General features: G+C 35.9%; 1 protein-coding gene across 2 annotated transcripts in view; it reads right to left on the bottom strand.

Moving 5' to 3' along the window:
* The window catches only part of SECISBP2L (SECIS binding protein 2 like), a 65,418-nt gene extending 46,489 nt beyond the window's left edge, over positions 1-18,929 (bottom strand). The window contains exons 1-6 of one of the 2 annotated variants that reach the window (XM_019442168.2): positions 18,696-18,929; positions 9,873-10,051; positions 7,498-7,822; positions 5,732-5,867; positions 656-885; positions 352-376 (exon numbers count right to left, since the gene is read on the bottom strand). In XM_019442168.2, coding sequence (XP_019297713.1) covers positions 352-376; positions 656-885; positions 5,732-5,867; positions 7,498-7,822; positions 9,873-10,051; positions 18,696-18,719 — 919 coding nt within the window. In that variant the 5' untranslated portion in view covers positions 18,720-18,929. The remainder of the gene's footprint in view (positions 1-351; positions 377-655; positions 886-5,731; positions 5,868-7,497; positions 7,823-9,872; positions 10,052-18,695) is intronic. The other variant, XM_019442167.2, reaches the window with a different exon arrangement.
* Positions 18,930-22,569: the final 3,640 nt, after the last annotated feature.

Raw genomic sequence — 22,569 nt, 5'->3', positions numbered from 1 at the left:
TTCAATCACTATAAACTAATACTGGAAATTTCTCTACAAACTTTAAGTGGTATTCCAGTTCTTAGTAATACAATTGCCATCTCGCAGAATACCTCCGGCTGACATTTTCTCAATTTTCATCTGTACTTTCAAAGTAATGTAAGTAATGTGAATCTCTCTGGAAGATTACTAAATTTTTTTTTTTTTTTTTTTTTTTTTTTTTTTGCAGCATCTGTACTTTCAAAGTTATGTGAATCTCTCTGGAAGATTTCTAATATTTTTGTAACATCAGCAAGCTTCATGCTTAAAAGCAAAACTTTGACATGGATAAAGAAGAAAGTATAGCAAAAACACTATGCAAAAAATAAGTACCTGTACATATAGATGATTCCACATGCTAAAAATAAAAACAAAAAAGACAATTATTTTCTGCTTAAGAGTCAACACCATATGCCTTGCAAAATGTTTCATAACTTAGTCTAGTGTAAAGCATGCTTATCATAATCTTAGAAAAAATATTTATCCATAATTATTATTCATATTAATATACAGAATACATTTTGATCCATTCTATTACTATAGGAATTGTTAATGAAAATAGATACTTAATCTTTAGCGAGGATACAAAGATATTGACATAGATGACTGATAAAGAAATCAAAGAAGTGTTACATACATTCATGGTGCTAGAATCTGGGTTTCTCAAAGCCCCTGCAGCAGGCTGGTTGTTACTGTGTTTGGGACTGCAGTAGCCACTATCACTGTCAATGTCGGCTTCACTAGCCCCCTGCTCACTAGAGGATTCGGCAGTGGGATGGGATGCTCTTCTCCTCCTGCCTTTGGACTTCCAGAGCATTGTGGCAGAGCTCTCCGAGAGAGATTTGTTAGCAATATCTGACGGGAAATCTATAAAGCAAGGAAGGTGTGACATCTCTTTGTGAGGATCAAGTTGATAAATTCTTGTTAAATTATCATTAAGGTCATAAGAAAATGAAGGTATCTAACTTGGTAAATGGAGGAAAAAAGCAAAACCTTTTTTGAAAAGCTCAAAAGATACGATGTTCCAGACAAGTTGGTTTATGACATGCATATATTATGAAAAGAGAATAAAGTAGTTGCAGAAATATTAAAACAAACCACCAGTACCCACTTAAGAAAAATAACATCACCAATCCTTTTGAAGTCCACTGCATGCCCCCACCAACACTGCATCTTCTTCCTCCCCCAGGGTTACATTTATTTGGAATTCTGGATTTACCACTTCCTCACTTTTTAATATAGCTTTTTCATGGATTTTTACACTCCTACAACATAAATCATGTGATTTTGCACTTTCAGCTTTATAAAAATGAAATTATACTGTCCATTTTCTTTTGCGATTTGCTTCCCAGTCTGCCCCATTCCCCAACATTAGTTTAGACATTCCGATGCATGTGGCTGTAATTCATTAATATCATTAAAATCTAGGATGCCCGTGTATGAATATACCATACCATATATTACTTATTCTTTGTACCACTGATGGGATACTTGGGCTGTTCTGGGGTTTTGCATTATTGAGTAATACTGCTGTAACCATTCTTTTTTTTTAATGTTTATTTATTTTTTAGGGGTGGGGTGGTTAGAGAGGCTCCACACTGTCAGTGCAGAGCCTGATGTGGAATTTCAACTCACGAACCTGTGAGATGATGACCTGAGCCAAAATCAAGATGCTCAACCTACTGAGCCACCCAGGTGCCCTGTGCTGTAACCATTTTTATACATACATTTGAATGTGTTTGTGTGAATATGGAAGTTTTTTTACGGTAAATACTGCCAGGCCTTATGGGATACACATATTCAACTTTACTTTGTAATGCCAAATCATTTTCAGTCACACTGTTGAAACAGTTTACAGCCCAACAGCAGGATATAAATATCCACAATGATTCACATATTCACAAATACTTGATACTATCTTCTAGGCCATAATTTTTGCTGTTAGATATAAAGAGATAGCTCACTGTGGGTTTTTCATTCGTATTTTTTTGCCTAATAATAAGGTTTGATATCTTTTCTCATGCTTTTAGCCACTAATTTTTTCCCTTCTGTGAAATACCTAATTTTACTTTTGAACTGTTTGACTTCTACCAATTTTTCTAGTGAGTTGTCTCTTATTTTGTATTTCACAAATTGTAATCAAAAAACCTTTTACAATTTCCTCCCAACCCAACAAATAACAATTTTCCTTTTTCCACATTTCTGCCTATAATTTTTACAAAGCATCAATACAATTATGAGTTGTGCTATTTAATATTACACATATGTTCTTCATAATTATAATGTAAGAAGGCTCCATATTATTCCAGAGTGGATGTCCTGCACTTCTCTTGACGTGTCGCCTGTTACTAAACATTAGGATGCTTTCAGTGTGCTACTGCAATTTGGATCTTTCATCAAACAGTCCCTTTTCTTTTTAGGGAAATACATCCATTTTGGATACATTCATAGGAGAGGGACAACTGGGTCAAAGGAAAAATTCCTACAGTCCTGCCAAATTGTCTCATCCCCCTGGTACTGTGTCCCAAGGGTCCTGAGAGTAATGTGGGATCGAATTTTTTATGTCTTCATACTAATACTCTGTCACTTACAGTCATGGTAAAAATCTTTTCCAGTTTTGTGGCTTATTCTTTCACTCACTTTTGACAGAATTTATTTCAGAATTAGTTCCCTTCCTGCTGTCATAAAGATATCTGCCTGTATTTTCTTCTACTGTGGCTTCCCATTTGTCATTAATCCACCTGAAGTAGATTTGCATGGGCTGTACGTTATCTGTAATGCTATCTCTGTCATTTTCCATATGTGTTTCCACATACATATGACTCTGTTCCTGGGTCCCCTGTTCTAATTTTCATATGCTGCATTTTGCATACTGTATTTTTTGTATAACGATTTAAGATAATGTAATAGGTCTTGATATTTAGAAGAAAAGTTATTTTCTTCTCAGATGATCCTTTTAGAATTAGTCTGTCAAGTTTCCCAAAATTTCCTATTGAGATTTTGATTAGAACTATACTGCTAGCTTCACAACCATCATCCTGACTGGAGCCACGGAGAAAGTCGGGTTATTGTCTCCATATCATTCCCCACTTAAAAACCTCTGATGACTTCTTATTGCATTCACAACAAGATCGAAATCACATAACCTGACTTATGAGCCCTAAATCATCTGGCCTCTAACTCTCCAGCCTCAGCTCATGAGTTGTCATTCATTCATTTATTCTTTTATACTTATTAATTCTTTCACTCACTTAGCAATTATGTGTTGACCACTGTCCTGGGATTTAAGTGAATAACACAAACTAAAATTATTGCTTTCTTGGAGTTTATATTGTATCAGTACTCTAGAGTGATCTGGCAATGGGACACAAATAATAAACAGGATGAAAAAAGAAAATTAAAAAAAAAAAGAACTACACAGAATCTACAGACTGACTTAGGCAAAAATGACATTTGCAGTGTCAAATCATCCTATATGAACAGGTTGCTTTTTTTCAATGTCCTATTATAAAGTTATAATTTTCTGCATAAATTTACATTCCCACTAACAGTATATGAGAATTCTTTTTTCTTCACATCTTCAGGTGCACTAGTTATTTGTCTTTTTGATTCTAGCCACTCTGACAGGTGTAAGGTGATATCTTGCTGTGGTTTTGATTTGCATTTCCCTGATGATTAGTGATGCTGAGCATCTTTTCACGTGTCTATGGGCCATTTGTATATCTTTGTTTTTGCTTTTTGTTTTGTTCTTTATTTTGGTTTGGGTTTTTGGGGGGTTGTTTTGTGGTTTTGGGGGGTTATGAGGTTTTTTGTTTTGTTTTTTATTTTAGAGAGAAAGGGGCAAGCAGGGGAGAGGGGAAAAGGAGGGTGAGGGAGGGAGAGAGGGAGGGAGGGAGGGAGGGAGGGAGGGAGGGAGGGAGGGAGAGAGAGAGAGAGAGAGAGAGAGAGAGAGAGAGAGAGAGAGAGAGAGAAGAGAGAATCTTAAGCAGGATCCACATTCAGCAAGGAGCCCAATATGGGGCTTGATCCCATAACCCTGAGATCGTGACCTCAGCCAAAATCAAGGATCGCATGCTCAACTAAGACACCCAGGCACCCCTATATCTTCTTTGGAAAAATGTCCATTCAGGTCTTCTGGTCCACTTAATTGTCTGGGGTTTTGTTTTATTTTGTTTTGGTATTGAGCAAATATTTGGGATATTAGTCCCTACTGGATATATCATTTGCGAATATCTTCTCCCATTCAGTAGACTGCTTTTTGTTTTGCTAATGGGTCATCTTTTCATTTTCTAGTTCTTATGCTTCAGAATACTGTCTTTGTGGTCACTTAATGAGCAAACTAAGGAAGTAAGGACTTTTAAAGCAGTCCCAGTGTTAAAAGCAGGTAGAAGTCCTTCTGACTAGGAACAACTGCAACACAGAAAGCTGTGTAATATGTTACATTGTGTTCCTTTTCTAAAGACACTCCAAGCATTTGTTAGTCTGTTAATCTCACTGCTTTATGAGCTACAAACTACATACAATGACTGTACTACCAATAAGATTGCTTTGTAACGGATTCCCAGATCCTTTCTGACTCCTAAGAGATCTAAGCAATTGTAAAAAAATAACTGAACTCATGTCTAAAGAAAAGGTACAGCCCAAATGAAAGAAAGTATGCACAGGGTGCCTGGGTGGCTCAGACAGTTAAGCGACCAACGCTTAATTATGGCTCAGGTCATAATCCCACAGTTAGTTCATGAGTTTGAGCCCCGAGTTGGGCTCTGTGCTGACAGAGCAGAACCTGCTTGGGATTCTCTCTCTCTTTCTCTTTCTCTTTCTCTCTTTCTCTCTCTCTCTCTCTCTCTCTCCTTCTCTCTCTGCCCTTTCCCTGCATACAAACATACATAAATTTGCATATAAATTTATTTTAAGCCAGACCAAATTGCACAGATGTGGAGATTATAGAGGGGTAAAAAGTAAATGTGCCTTTGAATAGATCTAATTCTTGGTCTTGGATCATTAACAAGAATTTTTACTAGTGTCAAAGACAATGGGTGAGAAGAGATAGTTATCTACTCCATAGCTATTAAACTAAGATCAAAGATACAAATTGGAATTTAATGATATAAACTAGAAAATAGCTAGAACGTTATAAGACTATTACTTTTATCTCTTACCAGGATAAAGCTTTCTTAATGTTTATATAGTCCTCTAAAAAACCCTGGACAAAATGATTTCCAACTAGCTCAAAATTTTTATTTGCTTGATAGGATACAGGTGCCACTCACAGGTTTGGTTCAGATCTATGCTAAAATATGGCATAGAAAACTTGCCAAGTTCTTCCTATAAAGATACTATACAATATTAGAATATTTTATAAAGGGTTTTAACCTGGTTATAAAAAAACATACAATTTTGACCTCTGCCAAAATGAGTCCTCAAATTCCTACAATGTCTGCAAAATTCTATCTCTGATTTCTGAAATGCTCCACTACTCTAAGGGAATAAGGACACCTCAAACCTTACTCAAAATTGCACATTAGCCAGGAAGCAAGTTGACAGAACATTACAAAGATGGACTGCTTTTATCCTTGCTAGAGAATTTCACAAAGTGGCAGGATAAATGGATGAAAGTCTAGAATCCTGAGAAGTGGTATAGTCCATAATTATAAAGTCAATACATGACAACAGATAAAAATCAGTGATGTATATGTAAGAACCCTTGCCTTACCAGTTTGCTGTGAAGCATCTACCAGAAGCACAATTTTTGATCGATTATCAGGACCTGCTGCATTTGTCTCTTTCTGAGTAGCTACGTTTTTCACCAGTGGCCTTTTGCTTTTTATGTGCTGTTGTAAAAGCTGTTGCTGATTTAAGCACCAAAAAAATAAAAATAATAATTTAAAATCCTACTCAATGTACTAAATAAACATTATAAAATACATACCCACTATATAACACACCTAAATGTATGCTCTAAATTAGTGGCTCCCAACCCATGGGGAAAAAGAGGGTTACCGTGTTAGGAATTCATGAAATTATCTGTAGCTAATCATAATATATTAAATAAGGTTTTGTACACACAATTTAATACTGTTTTTCAAATAATCCTTAACACTATGACTAATAAATTATTAATTCATTTTTAACTGTTACTTGCACTTTATATTTTCTCAATCAGTAATAAATAATAGGAATATAATATCATATAAGGGGTTGTAAGTTTTTATTTAGAAGGGTAACAGAAAGGGGAGTAGCTTATCCAAGGGATAAATTTTACTTTCATGATAGCAAAAAAGTACAAAAATAATTTCTGCTTTATAGCTTAAAAAGAAAATATAAAAAGGCTGATCCTTTCCTTCACTTTTTTAATCTGACTATTCATCACTTAGGTGTGATTTATATAATAGAACTCTGAATTTAACTTCCTAAATTCAAGTGCTAGAAACGTAATTTCAGAAATTATGTTTCTTAAACATCTAAAAGTTATATACTACTATTTTATTTTACATTCTTCAGAAGTCCCAAAAGTATTTCCCTTGACCCAGTATTTCCATGAACAAAGACTAAAAGCTTTTTAAAGCAACCTCTGCTGCATGTTTGTATTTTAATGTGTGAAAAGTATGGCAGAGGACAGCAAAGACTTTTCACTGAAGAAGCTGGTCTAATGGAATCTAGGAAAGCATCAACTCCTTAATGAAACAGTCGTAAGATGCATCTAAGAAATCACTCTGCCTTCAATTAGCTAAAAAGTGCTGAGAAGAAACATGGTTTTTCTTATTTGCTTTGATATTAAGGCCTCAATATAAAAGTGACCTTTTAGTTAAGAAACAGTTACCTACAATAAACCTTAAATCTCCTGTGTTTTCAAGATCTTCATGTCTCCCTCATTTTTTTGTTTTTAATTTAGTCAAAAGGATGATCTTGACTAAGAGTGACTTCACACATTTATCTATCATTTTCTTCAGCCCTAGGAGACCCTGTGTTCAATAACATAGCAAAGCAACACTTGAATAACAAAGTGCTATTGCTACTAAAAATTCACAGAATAGAAACAATGAAGTTGAAGGGATTTAATAGTATCTGATAACCAGACAGTATCATCTGCTGATTTCTGAAGACTGAAATATATGAAGTGCATTAGTCATTCAATACCACTAGCATAGGATCCAAACTAACCACTTAGAAACACCGGTGGCACTATGCAATTTTATCACTAAATTAAAATAATTTGGAAATATTTGTGTATTATAATTATGTACAACTCTCTGAAGGAACCTGAAGATAACTGTAAATCATATCATCAATTAAGAATAAGGCACAATAAAAAACAGGAAAAATTATAAATGCTCTACCCTTGACTATTTTATATTAGTGAATGAAATGTTTTAGAGTAAATTCGGCATTAAAGGTTAATCAATACAAGTAGCAATTACTTACATTATTATTAACAACAGAAATATCAAACATAAAAGCCAATCAAAAGAAGTCACTTACTTTTGGTACAACTGGTCCTCTGTTACCATTTCTGCTTCGATGACTGGACAATGGGAAGACTTGTCCAAGCTGATTTGGACGCTCAGGGCATTCTGTGGTTATGGTATTTACAGTATTTGCAGCCTGAAAGGTGTTGGAGTAAGGTGTAGGAAAAGGATGATAGAATCCCATAACTTGGGCACATGGTGCTGGCATCAGCTGATAATATGTATACTCTGTAGAAACAGGTGGCTGAGCAGATATAATGGGGTAGGCAAGGTATGGTCCAGCAGGATTTGGATTGGGCTGTTGCCATCGCATATCATTGTTATACAACGGAAACTGTCTGTTAAAATCAAATGAAAACAGAACACATCTATTGACAAGTCTAAAAGTAATGCTAAAGCACAATCTATTTAATTTGCTTTAAAAAAAAGGTATAGAACAGTGCCCTCATAATAAAAAAGATAAAATTATCATCTTATAAATTTCTTTGCTGTAATTACAGATTTTTAAGTATGTGTAATAACAACTTAAATGACAGTATAAAGGAATTCAACCTGATAGTGTTATTGCATTCCAAAATTTTAAAACTACATACCGTTCTTATTTATAAGTCAACCCCCTCAAGGTATTTCTGCCTAGAAGTTAAATACCTAGCCGCTGTATCTGCCAACAAAGGCGGTCCAAATTTCCCATCCAATGCTAACTATGACAGCCTTCTGCAAAAAGCAGAGTAAGGTGATCACTGTGTAAGGTGATCATTACAGTGAGTGATCTGATTCTTCCACCTCTCATTCTTCAGCTCAGTCCCTGGCCTCCTACTCCTCTTCCATACTGCCCCAACCATTTGGCCAAGCCAAGCTCTTCTCCAGGCTTCCTCCAGTGGCAATGGAAGCAGGTTTCAGGTCCATGGGAAAGAAAAGAAGAGGCAAGCCTGTCCACTGCCATCTTATCCCTAACATTAGAGCTTTCTCTAGTGCAATTCCTACAAAGCATCAGCAAGATTCTTCATTTCTCAGCAGTTCTTACAGAAGATTGCTGAAGAATGAGGGGTCATGGGGGAGGTGGAGCATTGAGCTTTTCCTCACTACTCCCACAACAAAGTGCAATAATGGATAAATGTTCACTGCCATAATTTAAAAAATATTTTTAAATAATCTGCTGGCTTATTTACTCATGAATTCTCAAAGATTATTTGGTACAGTAAGAAAAATTAATCATACTTTACACTTGGCCATTTTATCAAATGCAAAAATAGCACTATTACATTTGGCTTATAAGTCACTTCGAACACAGCCCAATATAGGTCAAAATTTTGTGATATAATGCTAACTTCAATTGAAAAGGATCCCCTACTCTTTGTCCAATCCCCAATACTATAATTTTAGAGATTATTAACTGGAATATTTAATAATATCTGATACAATAGTTCTTGGTCTCATATCTCTCACATTCGGAATATCTGAAAGAATGTGCCCTGACACACTAGTGTGCTACATGATGGCTTAAAGAGGTCTAGATTGCCTTTGCCTTCAGGGTGGTGGGACAGAGGCTAGAGCCCAGCTACCCCATCATCCATTTATCCCAGAATGCTAGAGATGCCTAATTTTCTATGTGTGATATTACTCGAAAGAGGCTGAAAGTACTTTTAGACAGCAACAAAATGAACTACACCAATGAAGTACTAATCACTCAGTCTAAACAAGGTTAAAAAGGCTATCATGACTATAACAAGTTACACCCTAACCACTAGGTCACACATTATCTGAATTGCAAGCATTCTGCTAAATCACCCTGTGACTATAGCACAGAAGCTAAATTTAAACTAGAATCAGAGCCTAGAAATATATGTTAACCATAAAAGCTTCAATGTTAAGGACTATCCCTTGGTATTTTCTTCTCATGCCAGACTGTCCTGGAAATTGTGATTAGATACCTAATCTTAGAAAAAGGGTTTCTGCTCATCTCTTTCTGAAAAATTCTTCCTCCCTTTGTACCAATTTATTTCAAACTAATTTTAATGACTTATTATTGAAGATATGCCCAAAAAACTCCATTCCCTCTTAGAAAGACTGAGAAAACAATCTATGTTAATAATTTTCAAATTTCTACATCATTTGGTTTTATTTACTTCTCTTAAAAAAGAGAAACGGCTAATGTTTAAAAGGCACCAAAGGTGGGGTGCCTGGCTGGCTCCAGTTGGTGGAGCATGGGAGTCTTAACCTTGGCCTTGTAAATTTGAGCCCCAGGATGGGTGTAAAGATTAAAAAATAATAATACTAAACCTAAAAAAAAAAAAAATAGAAAAGGGAAAAATTAAAAAGTATGCCTCTCCAACTGCTGTATTTCCCTACCCACCCCCATGAAAAAGAAAATAATAATAAACAAATTACCTATTGGACTGGTTTTCCTGCACAAATGGATAACAAGTAATCAGGTAGCTCGGAATTGGAGTTGGTTCTACACCAGAAACATTTCCATTATCATTTGGAAGTGCCATAGGGATCATAAATGTATCAGGATTTTTCTTCTGGGGAATAAATGGCTCTACCTCAGCTGACAGCTTGACATTCTTCAAAAAGAAAGTAAAACACACTATTAATACATGAGCAAAAAACTTAATACTAATTCACGATTTAACAGTAGAAGACTCAGTGTTTACAAACAGTAATTAGATCTCCTCAGTATTTACAAAACATCCAAAGGAACAGCGATGTCAAATTAAAATAACCAAATATGGTAGGCAAAGATATCAAATAAAACAGGAGAAAACATATCAAAAGTTGCTGCATTTTAATGAAATCATTTCTTACATAACCAAAGCTGTTAAAACAATAAAGAGTGTAAGGCAGTCAGACCTGAGTCCAAAAATAAGGCTGACAGTAAGAAAACTAGCTCTTCAGACAAAACAACATGCTTTTAACTAATTTTGTTGAGGGGAAAAATCATTAAACAGAGTTCTGAAGATAATCACTTTATATTTGTTTGAATAGTCTAAAAAATAGACTATTTCTGTCCATTTTAGGAAATTAGATTAGTATGGTTTAATTAAAAAAGAAGGGAAATGTCTACAATTAATGAAAAAAATACTTAACATAAGTGCAAAAAACTTTTCACAGTTAAACTGAGAGAAAAAGAATGAGTATTTCAGTTTTCTAGTAGATAACTTGAGTAAACTGAAGGAATCCAGAACTCCCATTTTAGCTTATTTTATATCTTTTTTTTTTAATTTTTTTAAATTTATATCCAACTTAGTTAGCATATAGTGCAACAATGATTTAATGCCCCTTACCCATTTAGCCTATCTCCCCTCCCACAACCCCTCCAGTAACCCTCTGTTTGTTCTCCATATTTAAGAGTCTCTTCTGTTTTGTCCCCCTCCCTGTTTTTACATTATTTTTGTTTTCCTTCCCTTACGTTCATCTGTTTTGTCTCTTAAAGTCCTCATATGAGTGAAGTCATATGATATAGGTCCTTCTCTGACTAATTTCACTTAGCATAATACCCTTCAATTCTATCCACATAGTTGCAAATTGCCAGATTTCATTCTTTTTGATTGCCAAGTAATACTCCATTGTATATATATACACACCACATCTTCTTTATCCATTCATCCACTGGTGGACATCTGGGCTCCTTCCACACTTTGGCTATTGTTGATGGTGCTGCTATAAACATTGGGATACATATGTCCCTTCGAAAGAACACACCTGTATCCCTTGGATAAATACCTAGCAGTGCAATTGCTGGGTTGTAGGGTAGTTCTAATTTTAATTTTTTGAGAACCTCCATACTGTTTTCCAGAGTGGCTGCACCAGCTTGCATTCCCATGTAACGTTTCTTATAAAAAAATCTACAGAAACTTATAAGATATACTTTAAAAACTCAAGTATTTTAGGAGGAACATGTGGGTGACAAAACTATAAAGACAAATAAATAAGATCCACTAAGGTGAAGTTAGGAATTACTCATATGAAATTACTCCTATGAACGGGAGTTGTGATCACAGGAGGCACTAGAGAGCTTCTGAGTGCCTGGCAAAGCTCTATATCCTCACTTGGGTGATAATTACCAGGCATTCGCCTTATATATAATTCATTAAGCTGTACATTGTTTTTATGCAGTTTTCCTTCTGTATTTAACAATTTTTTAATTATAAAAAGAAAAAATCTATAAGCACATTCTGCAAAAGTAGAATGTTAAAAACCACATAAATATTACAATCTAAAAAGATACTAAATCTTTAAGAAACCAGTAAGTGAAATGCAATCCAATGTTTCAAGCACTGAAATCAATTACAAAGCAACAGTCCTAACTAGAACTTTTTCCCAACAAACCCATTAGGGTGGAATTTATTGGAAGCTCTGAGCAAGGCAGAGCTCCTAGAATAAATTTCAGGCATGTTTCTCACAAAAGAAATCAGTAACAAATCCAAGAAAATCTGAAGACAAAATCTGAAGACTTGATATGCTCCATAGAATAGGCAGCTTTTCTTAAAAAAAAAAATATTCTCTAAAAAGAATCCCCTAGAAATATTCAGAATGCTTGTAAAAAAAGGTGGAGAGGAAGAAGCAATCTGAACTATTTACAGCAGTATTAACTCAATAACCTTCCTACCTGATTTAACTTTAAAATCTACTTTTATAGTATTAACCAAATCCGAAATAGAGACAGAACTTGCACTACAAATACAGTATCTATGAGCTGAAGCTGGTTTCTTGAATTTCAACATTGGAAGCAAAAACTCCTTCAAATGCTTAAATAGCCTAAGTCACTAATTTTCACTGTGATAATCATCAGAATTCAAAAATTATTCATGTAAGGTATAAAATATCAATGTAATAAATGGGCCGAAAATGGGGGGTGGGGGGGGGAGCTGATTTTCAACAATAAGGCACAGATAACGGAAACCTGCTTTATATAGTTCATGCATAGGCATAAAGAGAGGGAAAACTTAAATCACATTTTAAGGACACTAAAAATGTAATTTTTAGGATTTCTTTGAAAAATCAAAAAGTCCTTTGAACATATAACTCTCTGAACAATTTTATAAATCTGTATTAGAAGGCATTAAGACTCTTTTTAAAAACAAGGAACATGATTACATAAAATTTCTATATGAAAAAGACAAAATACTAATAGAAAGAAGATAATTTAAAGATCGCCAAGTTTCCTGACACCTCCTGCCAAAGACCAACTCATAAAGCACACTGGTAATAACAAATTCAAATTCTTGCTTGTCAAAAGTTGCAACAAGTTTTTATACTTAGTGTTATTTTACTTTATAAGAGTTTTATCAACTTAACCCGCTGTCCAAAATGTGGCATGTATAACTTATAACTGGTATCTGTACATATACACCGCATGTACCCTTAAATATTAAAGTTTGCAATGATTTCTATTCTCAGTCCAATTCTAATATCAGAGTTCAACAATAAAACTCACAAACACTGAAGTGATCCTTTGTTTTTAGCAAAAAAGAAAAGCTGCTGTAGTCAACAGCTGCACAAACAGAAGATGTCACTAGTAGGAACAGACTGGCAAACTTTCTCCTATAGTTACAACTCTGTATGGTCTTAAAAATTGTTTGTTGTGACTTTGGGGACTTCAGTATCATACACTAAAATGAAGCATCTGCTATTCTCAGTCCTAAAAAGTAATGTTATGATCCCGAACTACTCTTAAATTCCACATAATAACGTCCATATAGGCAATATGTTAAGTAAGCAACAAATTCTGGCAGTATTTCAATTATGTTAGTATAGAAATCAAAGAAAAATGTCCTACATGGTGGACAACAAAACATTACGAAAAAATGAAAAAAAAAAAAAAGAAACTACTTCATATAATGATATTCCTCAGTTTGAATTTGTTTTTTAGTCTTTATTTTTCAAAGATCTATCTTTTAGAAATCAGAAATTTTATAACAGGGAGTTGTCTCCTTAAAGTATATATAAATATAAAATAAGTTTAAACCACACAAAGTCTATTCCTGTACTACTATTTGCTTTAAAAATATATCTACATAAGTAAAATTATCTTTATCTTTCAGAAGTTATTTCAGAATTTTCCAAATTAATGAAAAATCATAATAATCCCAGAAAACTGTACGGGGGGGGGGGGGGAGGGGAAACTTAGGCAGTTTCACATTCCTTTTAAATTTAGCATATATTAAAACAAATGTCCATAATAAAACTTCTTTGATGTGAATAATCTAGAAAACTCAAGAATTTATCAGAACATGAAACTATAAAAACCTTCTTTAAAAGAGTATATTAAGCAAACACATTCAAATCACTGACAGCCTATATAAATTCAACAAATATGCATGGGGTACATGTTCTGGAAAGAGCACTGTAGTAGACTGGTTTAGGGGAAAGGGGCAAACATTACTATGGAGCACACAACAGCAGGAAATGCACACTAAACTCCTCTGAGAACCTCCAGAAGAGAGCATATATTTTTCCAAGATTAAGCAATAGAAAAAAACACCCACTTAGAATCAAAACTGAAGTAGAACACAATAAGGCACTCTCCCACAGTGAACTTTCAGAATTTTACACCTACAGAAAAAATATGACCATGGAAACCCTCTGCATCCTTTCTATGTTAAGGTAAAAACATGACATAGCAAACATTAAGATATTTTACATCTCATGGCTAAAGAAAAACATCTTCTAAAGGAAAAATTGACTAATGCTTAAGAGATACCTGCTGGTTGTATTGTTTCTGATTGGAATGGCTTATATGGAAAGTAAACACTTGCCAAATTAATTGCAGTAGTTATAAACAAAAGTTTTGCAAGACTCAAGAAAATATTGAGAAAAAAATCAAAATATTTAACTTAGATGGCTCACTTGATTTACTATTCATACCTTTTCATCTTTTCTTAAAATAGACCACACCTAATCCACACCTCCTATTAAAACATGACTGTACTTTCCGAAAAACCAACTTTCCAAATTTAATACTGGTTTTTGATTATCTAACTTATTAATTTCTGGTTTTATATTTCTTCTTCTCTCTTGCTTTGATAGGGTTTTCTCGCTACATCTAGTCCTGAATGCTTAATTTTTATTTACCTTTTAAAATGTTTAATAATGAAAGCATTTATGACTATGCATTTGCCTCAGAGTATAGCTTCAGCCATATCCCATAGGTTTTTATATGTAGTATTTTACTACTTTTTAAATAATCCATAATTCTACTTTTTTATTTCCTCTTTGATTTAAGGGCTTAAGGAAAAATGTCTTTTTAAATGTCTAAAGGTCATTTTCACTAAATGAGCATTATTAACTTTCTTTCTGACTACAAAAGTATTATTTTTAAAATCTGTTAAGACGTATCATTTACTGATATTCATAAAGGCCAACTACAAGTATTACTGAATAATGTTTTATAGTAACTTATTTAGAATACATCTAGTTTACAATGCAGATACTATTTGAAGTTTATTATTTAAAGGAAAGAATTATAAGCCAGATGATTTTGTATCTTTATCCACGAACAGCACTTTGCATGAAGTCATATATATTTGCTACATGTTTGCTTTTCTAAGAGTTAAAGACATTGGTGATCAATAGTTTTGTAAATTCTTATAAAAGAACTCATCTAATGTTAATGTACTAAAAATTAAGCCAATGTTTGAATTATTTGATAATACAAAAGAAACTGCAAACTTCAAATGTTCTGTCTCTTCTAAGCCCAGAAGAATGTTTCCTAAATGTTTCCTAAAAACAGAAACATTAAGCCTTTATAAACAAATGAACTCCATCATTTATTTCTCACATCCCTTTACACCAACTTTTTTTAAGGACCAAAAAAATTATTTTTTGGTATAATGTGTGCATATTATAACATATAATGCATTATGCCAACTAATAATGCATTATGCCAACCATAATATTATTATACCAACCATAATAATGCATTATACCATCTAGTATCTGTTCTTAGAACACCTAACTCTGGCAGTTAAAATTAAGCTACTAGTTTTGATTTAACACAGTCTTTCTATAAAACAGTACTTCTAATATCCTCTTCTGATTATAACATTCTTTCAAATAGTCACTTTTGCAATTAAGACTATTATCTAGCATGCATTCCCAGTAACTTACTTTTTATAATCTTGATCAATATAGATAAAATTTATTCTTTTATATCAAGATTTTATTTAATTTTTTTTAAAAAGAGGTAATTTAGGATGCCTGGGTGGCTCAGTTGGTTAAGCGTCCACCTCTTGATTTTGGCTCAGGTCATGATATCACTGCTCATGAGATAGAGCCCTGTGTTGGGCTCTGTGCTGACAGCATGGAGCCTGCCTGGGATTCTTTCTCTCCCTCTCTCTCTGCCTCTCCCTTGCTCATGCTCTCTCTCTCAAAATAAATAAACATAAAAAATAAATAAATAAATAAAAATAAATTTTTAAAAACGGTAATTCAAGTACAGCAACGTGAATGGCTTCAGGCAAAACATACTTTTTTTTTTTTTTTTTTTTAAAGTTACACTTGTAGGGGGTGCCTGGGTAGCTCAGTGGGTTAAGCATCCGACTTCAGCTCAGGTCATGATCTCACAGTTTGTGAGTTTGAGCCCCACGTCGGGCTCTGGGCTGACCACTCAGAGCCTAGAGCCTGCTTTGGATTCTGTGTCTCCTTCGCTTTCTGCCCCTCCCCTGCTCACACACACACACAGGTTCTTGCGCACGCAGGCTGTCTCTCTCAAAAATAAACATTAAAAAGAAAAATTAAAACTATACTTGTGCAATACTCCAAGGACTTCAATTAGGTTAACATGAAATGCTCAGTTTACATAAAGTACTGTTTTTTAAAAATCAAATTTCTATAAATCGCTAACTTCTACAGTATTATAATAAGTCTTAACGCTGTAGGCATTCCCAAAAATTCAAAATGTAAACTAACACTGGTTACAAATGAAAAAGCAAACAAACATTTTGTGAGGGGAAAATGTAAATTCACCCATCACATATATTTTTAGTGACTTTTACCTATCTAAATTCGCTTCTTTAGTAAAAATATAAAAGTATATTCCACGTAACCTGAAAAAGTCATTACATTACTTCATGGTATAGTGAAAACAATCAAGAACTCCACAAAGCTATAAATAACTAACTGAAACTTGGGGAAATAAATATCTGAAACTTGAACAAAGTAAAATAAAATAAATATCTGAAACTTGGAAAAAAAAAAAAAAGAAAACTTGACAAAGCTGAGAAGTCTCAGTTCTAGCCCCTAATCTACCATTAAGTTAATAGTTGTTAGCCTTTTTTCAGTGATTGATTCCTTTGAGAATATGATGAAAATAATGGAGACTTGCCCCAGAAAAATGCTAATATAAAATGAAGCACACTCCTTCCAGGTCATCCATGGACCCCTGAATTAACTGCTTACAGCCTGAACAAAGCAAAGTAGCATCACTTTTCTGTGTCTGTTTCCTGTGAGTACGTAGCACGCGGGAATACAGAGTGGTTAGAATTATTCTCTTACTTCAAGTTTAGGCTGGGGACGAAGCAGGAGGTACCAGAGGTAAAAAAGGAATTCTTCAACGGAAAACCTACGTTCACGATTTCTTTATAATCCTTAGATTCCTACAAGGTTTTAATAGGTTGTGGACTTTGGAAAGATGTAGGATGAAAGAGGAATAGGTTCTCTAGTTTAAATAATTTGTTCATAGCACTTGCTGTTAAGATAATCACACACAAACAGCTTTGCTAAATAGTTAATTACATTTCCTCTAAGATGAAAGGAACCATAAGTATACATACGGCAGCATTACTGGTTACAGTTCTGGCATCATGATGAAGGACCAAGAGTTTAACCTTTTCATTAGTGACACACATACAAGAAAAGCATTCAAGAAAATTTCCTATTCAATTGTCAGGCTTTGAAATCAAAGGCATTTCTGATAGATGCCTTAAAAAATATATTTTTCATTAAATTGGATATAGGCTATACATAGAATACTCTGGGTCACAGCAAAGCCAAGAAGTTCCCATCAATTTTGCTTTGGTAAGTCCAGGTATTATTTCATAAAAATCATTTGTGTTTTCAAAGTCATATTTTCATAAAGCTTTAATTTAAGCTTTTGTAAAAACAAATATACACAACTAGGAATCTGCCTGCAAAAAGAGACCGATTTCAAAATCAAAATTGCCTTTGACTAGCTACAGATATACATATACAGCAATTTGTGAAATCTTGTCTCATTTATTCAGATACTAATTATCTATTTGTAAAATAATTATGCAAATCACTAATCTCTTTTTCCTTCATCTATTTGCCTAGCTCATCTCTGGGCAAAGCCCTCAACTGATGAGAATGCATAGTGAATAAACTTCGATTTCATCAAATTAAGTCGTTTCATAAAGGTCTAAAGGATGGAAAATACTAGCATCCTTGGGGGAAAATTATTATTTTGGATTATATACACTGTCATCATCCCTGCCTTCCAGCAACTACTCGCACGGACAATCAAGAATTTAACGCATTTAAAAACAAAATAGAATACTAATTGAACAACTCCGTGAATATGAAAACGGGCTCGGAAATGAATTCACAGTTCGGATCAAACATTCTTAAAATATAAGCTCAATTTTTAAAAAAATACTAATGTTTGCAAGATAAATGGACAGAAAGGCAGGGAAAAAACCATAATATTTCATATCTTAAAGGAAACACCTCCCTAAGACCACGACGAGAAACAATGTTTTTTTTTTTTTGCTCAATGGAACGTAGCTCTAAAAAACCCGTAACTCTCCTGCATCTGTAGTTATCACACATTCTCTGACAAGTCTTTCCGGGTGAGAAGCCTTCGAAAGCTTTTCCACCTTGAAAATACATTCCAGAACTGAAGGGTGGGGGGAGAATTACTCCTTGGAAGTTATAAACCCTCCTCTCAGGAGAGCCCTGACAACTTGGGAGTCTTCAGGCCCTTTCCACCAAACCACGGAGGAGGGGCAAAAACGAATCCCCAGCCCTGACGGAAGGGGGTAACCAGGGCTGAAAAAGCCCCCGAGCCCGAGGCAGCATCTGGAACAATGCTGGAGTGGGGCGCCGCCAGGCTCTCAGGCGAGGGGAGTCTGCACCCGCAGGAACTCGAGGGCTCCAGCCGTCCGGGCCCAGGCTCAGAGACCAGGGCCCGCCGGGGAGGAAGCGGCGACCCCCAGCACCCGGCCGGGCCTGCCGCCCGAGCCCTAGTACCTGGTCAGCGGGGGCTCGGTCCATGGCGCCTGCAGCCGCAACGGGCCCGCGTTAGTCGGTGTGGAGAGCGCCCCGGGCCGCTTTCTCCATGGCCCCCCGCTCGACTCGAGACCGGGTTCAGGACCTCCGCCCCTATCTGGCTGGCCCCGACGCAGAGTCCGGCTACGCCACTGGCCGAGGAGGTGGCTCCAGCTCCAGGAGATGGAGGAGGCGGTGGCAGCTTCGGGGAGGGATCATCTGGGACGGAAGCCGAGGAGGGCCTAAATAGGCGGAGGAGTAGTTGAAAATGGCGGCACGCGGAAGGGCAAGGAGGGGGAGGGGCCGCGACGGGGCGTGGGCGGAGCGACTGCCAAAGGCCTGAGCTGGTGATGGCCGGAGCCTGGGCTGACTGACCCGCAGGCTGAGGCCAGGTGGAGATTCCTGAGAGCAGGTGCCCCAGACTACTCTGCGCTTTGAGCCAGACTTCACCTCTGGACTGTTAAACTGGAGGAGTGTCGGACCACTTGGGACCTAGGCCACCCGGGTTCCAGCCTAAAGGAACCTCAAAGACTACTTCATTATCCCAAACCACCTCTTAATAACGTTGTAAAAGCTTTTAGCTGCCCACTCTACTTTATGATCCTTCCCTATGTTATCCAGCCAAAGGGAATCACGACTATAAAGAAAAACACCATAGAAGGGCCACCATAAAGAAACCTAGTCAGGAGGTTCCACAAATGCTTATTGATTAGGTAATTCATTGTCCAGGCCAGGCTCACCTCTATACTCCCCTCCATGCTGATCCTGCCTATCTCGGAATCCCTGTATCACACCAGCCAGCAGGTAACTATGTAACCTGCTATGTTGCTTTCCTCCCTGTGCTTATTGATTGTTCCTTTTATTTCCAGTCCATTAGCTCCTTGAAAAAAGAGACTATTCGGATACTTGCTAAGCATGGCCGATCCCCTCTGGGCATCTCAGACATAACCTCTAACACATACCTCAACTCCAGGGTGAAGAAGAAAAATAAAAAGTCATACAAGCTAAATTATACTTACAAGAAGGAAGAGAGTGGAGGTGGCTCCTGTTTGAGGGACTGGAGTGGTGAAATACAGCTGGGAGAGAGATTTTTTTTTCCTAAAGTTTATTTATCCAATAGAGAGAGAGAATGCGGGAGGGTCAGAAAAAGAGGGAGAGAGAGCATCCAAATCAGGCTCCTCATTGTCAGCCCAAAGCCTGATGCAGACTCGAACCCACAAACCATGCAATCATGACCTGAGCCAAAATGAAGTGTGGGAAACTTAACTGACTGAGCCACCCAGGCGCCCCCCAAATTTTTCTTTTAATGTTTATTTTGGGGAGAGGGAGAGAGAGGGGAAGGGGCAGAGAGAGGGAGACAGAGAATCCGAAGGAGGCTCTGGGATGTCGGCTCAAAGCCTGATGTGGAGTTTGAACCCACCAACCATGAGATCATGACCTGAGCTGAAGTCAGGTGGTCAACCCACTGAGCCACCCAGGCACCCCTGGGAAAGAGAATTTTAAGAAGTTTGTTTTGTCATGCTTCAGGAGACATAAGTAAAGACTTGAATTGCCTTTTCAGTTAGTTTAGTTTGTTATTCTGGTTTTATCTGAATAGGATTCCAAGAAGAGGCTGGGCTGTGAAGCCTCTAGCTGTACTTACATTGATACAGGAGCTATGTTGGGTCAACAAGACTTAAGGCTGGCAGTAGAACCTGCTTATAAGAAGAAATATTTATATTTGTACACAGAGATCTTTAATTTTATTAACTAAATAAAATATTTTATTCTCAAATTTTATGTTTGTGTGTATTCGTTTGTTTAAATTATACATGTATGTATGAATGTTACATACATGAAGAATTCATGTAATATAGCCCCTAGTATCCATCAATGAATGCAGAATAAATTTAAGTTTGCATAGAAAAGCTAAGCTATTTATACAATGTAGTTATGTAAACTAACAGATGATCATCCTCCTTCACAATTTAAAGATAAGAATTCTGAATTTTCAGCATGTCTCTCCACTGGTGGTCTCTAGCCATAAGACACCGAGATCTAAGTAAAAAGATAATAATGCAATACTAATGTAGTCATAAAAATACCACAGTACTTGGTTTCCTTCCTGCTTCTAAGAAGTAAGCTGAGAAAATTGAAATAGAGGCTAAGGATCTTTCCATATTATAGGATTTTTATGACTATGAAATAGTTCTTGTTGAGAATCTTCTATGTGGAAGACATTCATTGAAATTTTAAGAACAGAATAACAAGAAATTATATGAACAAAAATGTCACTATGCCATTCTTATTTAATACAACCCGAGAAAAGATTACAATAGCTTATTGTATTTATTTTAATAGAATAAAAAATATATATATTTAGAAAAAAAGACACTTAAAAATACTACTTTTGGGGTGCCTGGTGGCTCAGTTGGTTGAGCATCCAACTTCAGCTCAGGTCATGATCTCGTAGTTTGTGAGTTTGAGCCCCACGTTAGGCTCTGTGCTGACAGCTCAGAGCCTGGAGCCTGCTTCAGATTCTGTGTCTGCCTCTCTCTTCGCCCCTCCCCTGATCACACTTTGTCTTTCTCTCAAGTAAATAAACATTAAATAAAGTAAAATAAACATTAAGCAAACATTAAAAGTAAAAGTAAATAAACATTAATTTTTTTTAAATAAAAATACTACTTTGTATGATGATATGATTGAATTTAAATTAATTATTTCATTAAGCAACATATATTTAATTGCCAGGTGCTATGTAAAGTACTGGAGGTGTAGCACTTAACAACAAACTGTGAGAGCAGAAACCATGTTTGTCTTGTGGGCAAGATCTACATAGAATAAATAATTACAGGTAAGCTTAGTGTCATGAAAAAGGAACTTCAATAGATTCTACCATAGTGTCTTCTATAGTGACGGAAGGTCAAGGGAGTCATATCTAAGTAAATATCTAAGTCCTATCTGTCTAAGAATCTAAGCAAAGACCTGAAGGGTGAGTAGGAGTTATGATAATTGAAAGAAAAGGAATAAGAAATTATGCTAAAGAAAGGAAATGGCAAACGTGAGGACCCTGGGGTAAAAGAATCGAGCATTAGTACTTAAACAAGCTCATTCCTTGAAATGAAAGTTGAGAATAAGAGAGATAATCCAATAGAGCAAGGCTTCTGAGACAGTAAAACCAAGGGACGAAATTTGCCTTAGATGGGGGTAGGCACATGTTGTCCATGATAATGGAAAGAAGAGAAAAAAGGATAGATAGGACTGCCTATACATATATAAGTTCAAGGAATTCCTGCCTATGGGTTCTATTTCCTCAGGGAAGTAGGGAGCAAGACTATCTGCTGACCATGGAGGGAAGCAGAGTTGTGATGATCATGCCCTTGTCAAAACTCAGCAAATCTGTATCTAAGATTTGCACGTGTCATCACATATAAATTTTACATCAAGAGAAAAAACTATAAATATTGAACTCCAGCTTGAACAAATTCATGTATCAATGGAACCCAAATCTCTATCAAGATATGGAATGTTACCATGAACCCCAGTGGCTTTTAAAACTTCTCTATTTCTATCATATGTTTGTCTTATTCACTGTTGCATCCTCAGCACCTATACCAATGCCTGCCACATAGCAGGCGTTCAACAGACATTTGTTGGATAAATGAATATGTGATATGATATTAAACCAGGATTTTTTCATTTGGGGTTGGGCTTTGTCAGGCATGTGCCTTTTGTTGAAGGAGTATGATTCTGAAGGATACAAACACAGATTTCTTTTTATTTTTTGTTCCACTAAGTCTTCAAATTCTCTGAGGGCTGTTCTTCCTTCTGCCTTGGATGATATGTCATGAAGGTCATACAAACTTTATTCCAA

The sequence above is a fragment of the Panthera pardus genome, unplaced genomic scaffold, assembly GCF_024362965.1.
Source record: "Panthera pardus isolate Hobbes unplaced genomic scaffold, ASM2436296v1 HiC_scaffold_24, whole genome shotgun sequence".
In the NCBI taxonomy this organism is placed as follows: Eukaryota; Metazoa; Chordata; class Mammalia; order Carnivora; family Felidae; genus Panthera; species Panthera pardus.
This window is presented reverse-complemented; position numbering and strand designations above follow the sequence as displayed.